Here is an 11,859-nt window from a genome sequence, read left to right as displayed (position 1 = left end):
AGGCTGAGTGCGCTCGTTTTGCACCACCCGGTACCTCGAATGTGTGGAAATGGTCCAAATGTGCAAACTCTGCTTACCCGGGGTATCGGGGCGATGCAAAACAAACACAGCCATTCTCACCAGGAAAGAGAAAACCACCGCCAGAAAAACGTAGCAGTTTTTTTGCTGAAACCAGAAATTCCACAACTCACATAGCTAGCTAATCAAACATTTGGCTTGCTGTGTCTGTGGTAGTGACGCCAACCCACAGTCCACGTGGTAATATCTGTGGGTCGGATGGGTTTAGAGTCATTAAATACTGTGTGGCTGAAGGGCAGGTGTGTGGAGTGCGGGTTGAATAAAGAGAAACAATACCTTTAAAAAAATCCAGAAATGTAATATAATAAGACAAAAGCTGCAAAAGGAGAGTTGAAAATAAAGAGAAGGGAGGGCCAGAAAAGTTAAGTTTGGTAAAGATTTGGTGAAGTGGTAGATGATGATAGCAGTGTTGTTATGTGTCACGATTATCGACTTTCACAGTGAATGCTTTGGTTTATATGTTTTGTGCGAATTGAACATTGCCAAATGCATAATTTATTTAACCTATTTCATGCAACCCTTGCTGTTAATAGATCACAATGCAGCATACAACTGAGCTAAACGTTTGGAACAAGTTCACTTACTCATCCATAGCCTAAAAACACATTAAAAGTACAATTTATCTTTTTTAGCTCAGATCTGAAGGCTGGGGGATATTTAGGACGTATTCTACTGCTGATCGCAAAAATATCTGAATGATTATGATCACACTTCCTCAATTCAAATATTATGGGGGTGTGGTATATGGCCAATATACCACACGGCTAAGGACTGTTCGTTGTGGAGTGCCTGGACATAGCCCTTAGCCGTGGTATATTGGCAATATACCACAAACCCTCAAGGTGCCTTACTGCTATTAAAAACTTATTACCAATATAATTAGAAAAGTAAAAATACATGTTTTGCCATAGCCATGGTATATGCTATACGGTCTGATATACCATGGCTGTTCAGGGCTCGAACCACCAAGTTTATAATAAGGCTTAGAAACCAAACTAGAGTTAGCAGTGTAGCCTGTTATAGCCTGGACTTGTTGAAAATATTTCCACGCCTAGAAAAACCCTATAGGCTTCCATTATAACCCTCAATTTATAGAAAAAAAGAAAGAATTACATGGGGCAGTTTGGAAAAAACGAATCCCCTCACAATCGTCCTCTGCAATAACGGACATACATACATAACCAACGTTCTCTAATAATACTAATCCCGTGCGAATAGCGCTATAGCCTTAATAATAACTCCTGCCAAATTAAGCATTTCTTGCAGTAAAAGTATACACCCAATGTAGCCAATATTTGGACGGGAACAGGATTGGAGAAATATGATTTACTTCTGCAGCATGAGAGAATGCAACGCTCAGTTAGATACCCTCTGTAGATGTGCTGTCTACGTCACAAATGCATCATAAAAGTTTATAATATTTCAACCACATCAAAGCCGAAATGCATCGAAGCCGAAATGAAATCTTATCAGAAACACGTTGGGTCGTTTTCACAGCTTCCTTTTCCCTTAGAACCGGTAAAGTTGATGTTATTTGGACATTTTGCACAGAAAATCTTTGCCATTTATTTTTTCCTTTATTGTATTTTCTCCCCAGTCCCTAAACGTCCGCGAAAGATGAGCGAAAACGTTACCAATGTCAACTAGATTGAAGCATTCATTCTATCGATCCATTACATTATTATGTTGAGCAAATGTTTATTTAAACTTCTAGGGGAACATAATGACAAAAGATAAGCTACATGTATCTAATTATAGTCAAATTGACTAACAAATAGCCTACCAAAATGTCAGAAATTATAAGCATAAACATCTATATCAGGCAACGTTATGCAGTCTTTGACTGTAGCCTATGTTCTATATTTGTGGATTAGGGTTGGGTGCTGACCTCATATTTGGACTTTGTCACATTTATTTGGCGGTTGTGGATGGGTTATTAGCAATTGCTGGCAGGTGCGGATGATGAGCAAAACAGCTAACCCGCAGCTGAAGTCTAAAGAGGAGGGTCTGTCGTGCGTGAACTTTGGAGCAGCCACGTGTACAGGAAATAGAACCAATCTGACAGTTGTGGTTGGTCGGTTAATTTTGCTCGTACGACGACGCATTCTTGTCATTGTTAGCTAGGTAGGTGGGCTATCTCTTCCATTTGCTGGCATTTATTTCCGAGCTACGTTCCAAATTTGTGGCGTTGGAGCTCAAAATCAGGTAGGTCAACGGTGGCGAGGCAGCTGTCCTCATACACGATTAGCTATTGCTGTCTTATGTAGCTAGCTAACGTTAACTATGTGCTGCCTTGCACACTCACATAAAGTTAACATCATTTAGAGCACTTCCGGATAAGACCTGCCTGGCTAGTTATACGCATTATGTTGGGCTTCGTAGCTAGCTAACTAAGAAATGTAGCTAGTAAGAACACTAGCTAATAGTAGACAGTGATGATGGAAACTAGCCACATGGCAAACTTACCCAATGTCGTGTTGACAGGTGTGTTAATCAGCCCTTGAGCAAGCAAGGACATTGCACTTGGAAGAAGCCATGGCTATGTACTGCAGGACGGCTTGGTGCAGGCACCTTATGGCTGTGTCCATGGCCCTGTTCTGCCTGCTCCACAACACCATGGACGTCCATGCCCGGCCAGCTAACATGTCAGCCCTGAAGGACAAAAACAACCCCACAAGTAAAGAGGAGAATGAGATCCTTCCCCCTGACCATCTAAATGGGGTGAAGCTGGAGATGGATGGTCACATCAATAAGGGCTTCCATCAGGAGGTGTTCCTGGGTAAGGAGATGGAGGAGTTTGAGGAGGACTCTGAGCCCAGGAGGAACAGGAAGAAGCTCATTGAGATCTTCAGCAAGTAAGTGGGGATTACTGGCTTTCAATTTCATGACTCGTGAGTCATGTACAGCTGACTACCTTCAACTCTCTGAGTTGAGTACATTCACCTGATGATGACACAGCTTTAGCTTTGTAGTGTGTCTGTGTTGAATTTTTCACCATGTAGCCTTCATTTGCAGTTGACTTTTGTTTAGGCCAAATTGTGAAATGTTGTGTAGATGCAAGGTTGTAATTGTGATCAATTGAAGAGTCCACTGTCTATGTAGTCTATACACATCCAGTTAAATATGTGCATCTGTAATTTTTCCAACTACTAAGTATTTTATAAACCTTCTGCTTCATGCTGGATGTGTCAATGTCTAGTTCATACATGCATGTTCTATGTGCAGAATTACTGTCTTACCACAGCCACAAAATCTCGAGTTTGAAAGCAACTGTTTTTCTGGAAGCTGGAGTTGTTCCCCCTTTGCTGCCTCCACTCTTCTGGGAAGGCTTTCCACTAGATGTTGGAACATTGCTGTGAGGACTTGCTTTTATTCAGCCAAAAGAGCATTTGTGAGGTCGGTCACTGATGTTGGGCGATTAGGCCTGGCTCAGTCGGCGTTCCAATTCATCCCAAAGGTGGTCGATGGGGTTGAGGTCAGGGCTCTGTGTAGGCCAGGCAAGTTCTTCCACACCGATCTCAACAAACCAGTACTGTATTGACCTCGCTTTGTGCACATAGGCATTGTTATGCTAAAACAGGAAAGGGCCATGCCCAAACTGTTTCCAAAAAGTTGGAAGCACAGAATCATCTAGAATGTAATTGTATGCTGTAGCATTAAGATTTCCGTTCACTGGAACGAAGGGGCCTAACCCAAACCATGAAAAACAGTCCCAGACCATTATTCCTACTCCACCAAACTTGACAGTTGGCACTATGCATTCGGGCAGGATGCGTTCTCCTGGCATCCGCCAAACCCAGATTAGTCCGTTGGACTGCCAGATGTGATTCATCACCCCAGAGAATGCTTTTTCCACTGCTCCATAGTCCAATGGTGGCCAGCTTTACACCACACCAGCCAACGCTTGGCATTGCGCATGGTGATCTTAGGCTTGTGTGCGGCTGTTCGGCCATGGAAAACCATTTCGTGAAGCTCCCAACAAAGTTATTGTGCTGACATTGCTTCCAGAGGCAGTTTGGAACTCTGTAGTGAGTGTTGCAACCTAGGACAGATGATTTTTACACGCTACATGCTTCAGCACTCGTCGGTCCCATTCTGTGAGCTTGTGTGGCCTACCACTTCACGGCTGAGCTGTTGTTGCTCTTAGACATTTCCACTTCACAATAACAGCACTTAGTTAGCCGAAGCAGCTCTAGCAGGGCAAACATTTGACAAACTTACGTTGGAAAAGTGACATCCTATGACGTGCCACTGCTAATGTTTGTCCATGGAGATGGCATGGCTGTGTGATCTATTTTATACACGTCATTAACGGGTGTGGCTGAAATAGCCAAACCCACTCATTTGAATGGGTGTCCACATACTTTTGTTTAAGTGATGTAGTAACAATTTTCGTGGACCACTTTTGGCTTTTACTTTCAGAACTACTGGCTAAAAAGTATACAAAAGTACCAGAAAATCTATTTAATGTGTACACCTTTTCATGCTCCAGTTCCTATTTCAAAGAATAGGGGGCATAAACAAATAGGCTATCTGTTATAAGCAACGCAGTGTTCCTGAGAACATGGAGGTGAGTGCACCTGTAGTAGATCAACCACAGCAGTCTAAGTAAATACCTGTCCTCGTCTACCCCATACTGGGTAAGCTAGGTGCCATGTAGTAAAAGCTAGGAGGCTGATTTATAAATACCGTTGAAACAAAACAGTACAGAGATTTTAATCCTACTTTTCACCCTTGAGAAATGTCCACTTGCCAGAAAAACAGGTTCCTTGACAAATCCTTACTAGCGTTACATTATGTTAACCTATATGCAAAAGGAATGACTGTGTTGGAAAAACATGAAAGCTTAAACCGTTGAAACCATATTTTGAGCTATGGTTGCATCTTACTCAGTTGTAGAACTATACAAAATGATCTGGGTTTGGGGCTGAAGCAGATATATGATAGTGGATTTTAATAAACTACTTGAACTTGATACTCCAGTTGAGTGTTTGTGTTCGAAAACGCGACTAAGTTGTGTGTGTATAAGAGCGTCTGCTAGCTAAATAACCTAAATGTAGAACTGAAGATCTGCTGGCTACTTTCCTGTCTACCATTCTCAGGGTGGACTTTAATAAAGACAAGAGCGTCAGTGCCAAAGAGATGCAGCGCTGGATCATGGAGAAGACAGAAGAACACTTCCAGGAGGCTGTGAGGGAGAACAAGATGAGCTTCCATGCTGTGGACCCAGATGGAGATGGTAAGAGAGAGTACACAATTATCTGTGTCTTATTCATTAGGCACCAAATGGAAGAAAACGGACTGCAACAGGGTGGAATTACCTTAGGGCTGGGCGATTTATATTGAATTAAAATTTCTAACCATTCCATTTTTTTATTTTTATGTCTCAACTACTCAAATTGCATGCAGAGAAGACACTACTAAAACACTACAATGAACATTGATTCTGGAAAATGTATGCTCAGTTTGTCACATCTGGTACCATGTGCCACTAGCAGTGTTTTTATAAATGTGCAATAAGCATAAAACACATTTTTATATAAGGAATTGGAAATTCATTCTTATTCTGAGAAATAAGGTAGGCCACCTGATTTCAACATCTGAACAAAATGGTCAGTCTAGCATGCTGTTTAAACAGTTGGAGATGGACAGAAGGTCCCCAGTTCATAACAATTAATGTTCTACCTTGTTATCTAGCAAATAGATCCAAGTTGGCGGAACTTGAACTATAAAGATTAGCTGGCTACTCACTTGCACGTGGACTTGTGCTTGAGAGGTTGTTTGAGTGTTAATTTTCTATAATGCCTGCTATAAGAAGTTAGTCATTATTAGTGAATGAGAGTTATGCATGATTCTGGTTAAATTTGTTACAAAAAGGGCAATTTCAGACCGACTTGAAAGCCAGATCAGTCATATTGCAAAAAAGCAGGTTCAACTATTTTGATTCTATATTACATTCTTAATGGGACTTATATTTGGCCTAATTTCACATTAGAAATACTGTATGTTGTGAATCACCCATAATGTTGGAAAAAATGTAGATTTTTAGGCTATATTGCCCTGACCTAGGCTACCTTTCTCTTTCCTCCAACAAGAACCACTAGTTTTTTTTTGTTACCAACACTGATGTCCTACTGTTAGGCCTTATAGCTGATCTGTGTGCCACAATATAGCTCAGACCTGATGACAATACAGCATTGTTTCTCACATCGGGCTCAAAATTCTTCCTACACAGTCAAGCCCCAGTCCCCAAACTGATCTATTCTCACCATAGGACATGTGACGTGGGATGAATACCGGGTGAAGTTTCTGGCCAGCAAAGGATTCAATGAGAAGGAAATGGCTGACAAGATAAAGAACAGTGAAGAACTGAAGGTGGACGAGGAGAGTAAGTTAGTCCACCACAATATCATCCACTTTAGCTGTAGTCCATTCATTTCTCCTGGTTAATCAGGATTCCTTATTTTCTTACCACATCCTAACATGCTATTGTTGAAATTGACCTACCCAGGGCCTCCCGAGTAGTGCAGCAGTCTAAGACACTGCATAGCAGTGCTAGAGGCATCACTACAGATCCGGGTATGATCCCAGTCTGTGTCGCAGCCGGCTGCGTCCAGGAGACCCATGAGGCATCGCACAATTGGCCCAGCGTCGTCAGGGTTAGGGGAGGGTTTGGCTGGCTGGGATGTCCTTGTCTCATCGCGCTCTAGTCACTCCTTGTGGCAGCCGGGCGCATGCATGCTAACTTCAGGTAGCCAGTTGTATGGCGTTTCCTCCAACACATTGGTGCGACAGAAACGGCCCAGCGTCGTCCGGGTTAGGGGAGGGTTTGGCCGGCTGGGATGTCCTTGTCCCATCGCGCTCTAGTGACTCCTTGTGGCAGCCGGGCGCATGCATGCTAACTTCAGGTAGCCAGTTGTACGGCGTTTCCTCCGACACATTGGTGCGGCTGGCTTCCGGGTTAAGCGAGCAGTGTGTCACGAAGCAGAGCGGCTTGGCGGGGCCGTGTTTCGGAGGACGCATGCCTCTTGACGTTCGGCTCTCCCGAGTCCATACGGGAGTTGCAGCGACGGGACAAGACTGTAACTACCAATTGGATATCACGAAATTGGGAGACAAAAAGGGGTAAAAAGTTATTTATTTAAATAAAACAAATTAACCTTCCCTCAAACCAATATCCTACTTTTCCAAATGTTTTAATGTTCTGATCACGATAAGTCTTTTTAATTTTGCTCGGCCAATAATGCTTGTATTGAATGTGTCTCAGTGGACTATCAAATTACCTTATTATTTGAATCCCTGCAGCCCAGGAGGTGCTGGAGAGTCTGAAGGACCGTTGGTTTCAGGCTGATAACCCCCCAGCCGACCAGCTACTGAATGAGGAAGAGTTTCTCTCCTTCCTGCATCCCGAGCACAGCAAAGGCATGCTCAAATACATGGTCAAGGAGATCGTTCGTGACCTCGGTATGTACATTCTCATATGATTTGAATTCAGTTAGTGTGTATGCATAATGCCATAACTAGGTTTTGTGAAAACAATGATTTGAATAAGAAAATGAGAATGGATTAAAGTACACAGAATAAATACATAAATTGTGAATGACCCATGATCAATCATGAAAAGCTTTAAAATCTAATCTAATGCTGTTTGAGTTTGATATTTATTTTGTATTTTTAAAGACCAGGACGGCGACAAGAAGCTGACTCTGTCTGAGTTCATCTCCCTGCCCATGGGCACCGTGGAGAACCAGCAGGCCCAGGACATCGACGATGACTGGGTACGAGAGAGGAAGAAGGAGTTTGAGGAGGTCATCGACAGAAACCATGATGGCATCGTGACCATGGAGGAACTAGAGGTGGGTGTCCTGTGTTAGAAAAACTCATAGCTACAAAACCCTACAAAGGCTAGGTTTATGATGGGTCGTAAAGGCCTATAAGTAAACACAGACTGAACAAATATCATGTCACAGAGTACTCTTTCCACTGGGTACACTGCAGGACCTTGTATAGGATAGTGTCATTTTATAGTTGCAGAGTAAACAATGAACATTTTAGGCTAATTTCCTTCCTTTTTCCCTGTCTTTCCCTCATGCCATCACTACTCTCCAGGAGTACATGGACCCTATGAACGAGTACAACGCGCTGAACGAGGCTAAGCAGATGATCGCTGTGGCCGACGAGAACCAGAACCACAACTTGGAGCTGGAGGAGATTCTCAAGTACAGCGAATACTTCACTGGCAGCAAGCTCATGGACTATGCCCGGAATGTTCACGAGGAGTTCTGAAGACAAGCTGACAAAATCCTCCCTTTCCCTTCTAATGTGGGCATCCTCATAAGTCTTCTCTAAGGACAGGTCTGTCTTATTGAAAAGCCTGATGTTCTAGTGTGCAATTCTGTGTTTAAATCCTAGCCCCAGCCGAGTGACCTGGTCTCCCCCAGTGACTCTTAAAGTAAGGCATAAAACATCCTTCATTTCTGGACTGTCTGCCTCTTCTAAAAATCTGAATGAACCATTGCCAAAGTCTGCCTTCTGTCTACAGTGGGACTTAAGTTGCATTATCTCACGTATGATAATGCATTTTGGGTTTTCAGTGCATCCTAGACACTGCGTCAACTTCATGATTCATTTGTGTTTGATATATTGTGAAATTTATGTCTGAGTAATTGGAACAAGATTCACCCCCCCCCCCCCCTCCAGTGAAGTAGTTGAGGTGTAAGGACAACTTACACAATTGGGCCTACAATATTTGTAGTAGTGCAGAACCGTTCTGTTTTTACTGCAAAATGATTTAAATTGCATAACTGTAAAGAATGTAAATATCTTAGTTCTTTGGATTTCCCATCACATTCTACATTTCATAATGTTGCTCGGAAGTAACTGCTGTTTACCAAGTCATCAATCATATTGACCACTGAGCTGAACCCCAGTAACCACTGTACTCTCCACACTCAATGACTACGTGCTTGCTGCCCTTGTAAACAATTGTTTGACATTTGTCGATTTGGTAAGAAGTTTACACTGCTGTGTCCTGATAGGTGTTGATGATTCTCTGATCCATCTTATTCTTTGAAATGAGTGCTTATGTCAGAATTATGGTGTTTTAAACCTCTACTGCAAAAATGTCTCATCTTTTCCATACATTTGTTTGCCTTTGTCTATAATTCCAACTGGGGTTTTGAATTTCCAAAAATATTTAAGCTCTGTTAAATATCTGATACAATCATTACAAATGAATTAGCAATTTGTTAGTATGGGTCTGATTGTTTTTGATACACATGTCATAACTGAAAGTAAAGAAGAGTTGAGCTTGTAATCAGGGTTGGAGAAATATTTTTTTTAGTTTAGAATGTTTTTGCAGGATTTTGACATGAGCCCTCTGGGTACCTTGCCCTTGTCAATTGTCCATATCTTTGTTTGAGACTGGTGTAAGAAATTAACTTATTTATTTATTTGTTGTTAGCCTTTTGTTTTCTCTCAAAGCAGTTACATCAATATGTAAAGAGAAAAAATCTTTATTTTCCCAGTGTTGTACTTTTAGTTTTTTCAATACTTATTTGTTTTTTCCAGTTTCTGCAAATGTTGAACTTAAATACCAGATGGATATTATTTGTAATTGAGAAATTCCTTATTTCCTTGTGGATCCTACCAAGTCAGCCATGTTCGTACCCCTTGTCATGCTTTGCCAAAGCTCTAATATACAGTACCACTCAAAAGTTTAGACACACCACCTCATTCCAGTGGTTTTCTTTTTTTTAAACTATTTTCTACAAAACTGAAATAAACACATGGAATCATGTAGTAACCAAAAAAGTGTTAAACAAATCAAAATAGATTTTATATTTGAGATTCTTCAAAGCACAAAAAACAGCAAGCACTATGTTGAAACTGGCTCTCATGAGGACCGCCACTGGAAAGGAAGACCCAGAGTTACATCTGCTGCAGAGGATGAGTTACCAGCCTCAGAAATTGCAGCCCAAAAAAATGCTTCAGACTATATGTAACAGACACAACTCAACATCTACTGTTCAGAGGAGACCACATGAATCAGGCCTTAATGTTTGAATTGCTGTAAAGAAACCACTACTAAATGACACCAATAAGAAGAGACTTGCTTGTGCCAAGAAACACGAGCAATGGACATTAGACCGGTGGAAATCAGACATTAGACCGGTGGAGTGCTGCATCAGATGGCCTGGCCTCCACAATCACCCGACCTCAACCCAAAGGAGATGTTTTGGGATGAGTTGCACCACAGAGTAAAGGAAAAGCAGCCAAGTGCTCAGCATATGTGGGAACACCTCCAATCCAAGACTGTTGGAAAATAATTTCCCATGAAGCTGGTTGAGGGAATGCCATGAGTGTGCAAAGCTGTCATCCAGGCAAAGGGTGGCTACTTTGAAGAATATAAAATATTTGGAGTTGTTTAACACCTTTTTTTGGTTACAAGATTCCATGTGTTATTTCATAGTTTTGATGCCTCCATCAAAACCCTGGAATGAGTAGGTGTGTCCAAACTTTTGATTGGTACTGTATGTGTAATATGCATTCATCAACTGCTTTCCTGCTTCAAGGACAATACCCTGTGGAAATACATCAGTAACTTCGATCCCGTCATATAATTGAAATTATAAAAGAAAAAGCTCATGCTATCAGAATGTGACAACGCTTTAGCTATACATTGTGTTCCAGATTAAACAATAAATATTTCTTATCAATCTCTGACCATAGTCTGTACCCTAATGTTTTATGCCTTGATAAATATATATTTCAACATTTTTGCATACTAACTTGATGGCCAATAGTTCTTCGCTAGGCGTTTTAAATTATACAACTTTTACTGGAGCTTGCCATGAGTGGAGCTTGCCAGAAAACAATACATTTTATTATGTACATTATTCTTTCCATTCTGTTTTTATTTGTAATAGTTGTAGTTGCTATGAGACTATTGATATATTTTGACTCGATTCTGTGAACTGCATTGGCTTTGTAAAGCTACCCACAGAAATAGTCAAAACAAAAACATTAGGCCTCATTAGGCCTTGAATTATACAGTTGAAGTCAGAAGTTTACATACACCTTAGCCAAGTACATTTTTAACTCAGTTCTTCACAATTCCTGACATTTAATATATTGTAAATGAAAAATATTATTAGTTGATTATAAACAATTCCTGACATTTAATATATCGACTATGAAAAATATTATTACTAGATTATAAACATGTCAGTAAATTTGTCCAACTATTTCATATATTTTGGCGAGAACCTTCGAGATGACCTGTTGTGAGTAAAAATGTGACATTTAACCTAGATATTTTAGGAACTTTCTCCTAAAATGTTAGCAGCTTCTATCTGTTACATGAATGTATTACTTTCCTCTACCTACACAAACACAAACCATGAGCCTTCTGCTATCACTTCTTAGCCTAAACAATATTCTCTACTCATCTGTCAGACTCAGAGATTAATTGGTCATACTCTTCCATGACCTCACTCAGAGATAAACTTGTTATACTCACCCATGATCTCAGGACAACGAGGTGAAACGATGTTGATCTGTTAGGAAAGCCGGCCGAGAGAGGGAAATGACTAATCAGAAGCAGGTGGACATGGTGACTCTACAGGAGGATACAAAAGCTCTCATCAGAGGGACTGGCTAGAGAAACGAGTGCAAAAGAATGCCATCTACCCAATTACCTGGATAAAGAGGTACAGGATCTTAGGTCTATACAAGTGCTTAGGCCATATGGGCTAGGGGCTGATTTTTTCTCTCTAAGTT

At 41.1% G+C, this 11,859-nt stretch overlaps 1 protein-coding gene across 1 annotated transcript; it reads left to right on the top strand.

Annotated features, from left to right (window-relative positions):
• Window positions 1-2,048: 2,048 nt before the first annotated feature.
• On the top strand, window positions 2,049-10,803 carry LOC109908238 (45 kDa calcium-binding protein). The gene is made up of 7 exons (XM_020506820.2): window positions 2,049-2,283; window positions 2,563-2,933; window positions 5,181-5,317; window positions 6,353-6,466; window positions 7,384-7,542; window positions 7,759-7,934; window positions 8,188-10,803. The coding sequence occupies exons 2-7, from the start codon at window positions 2,614-2,616 to the stop codon at window positions 8,362-8,364; spliced, it is 1,083 nt and encodes a 360-aa protein (XP_020362409.1). The 5' UTR covers window positions 2,049-2,283; window positions 2,563-2,613; the 3' UTR covers window positions 8,365-10,803.
• Window positions 10,804-11,859: the final 1,056 nt, after the last annotated feature.

Source organism: Oncorhynchus kisutch, linkage group LG17 (genome assembly GCF_002021735.2).
Source record: "Oncorhynchus kisutch isolate 150728-3 linkage group LG17, Okis_V2, whole genome shotgun sequence".
In the NCBI taxonomy this organism is placed as follows: Eukaryota; Metazoa; Chordata; class Actinopteri; order Salmoniformes; family Salmonidae; genus Oncorhynchus; species Oncorhynchus kisutch.
Note: the sequence above shows the minus strand (reverse complement) of the source record. Positions and strands in the feature narration are given on the sequence as shown.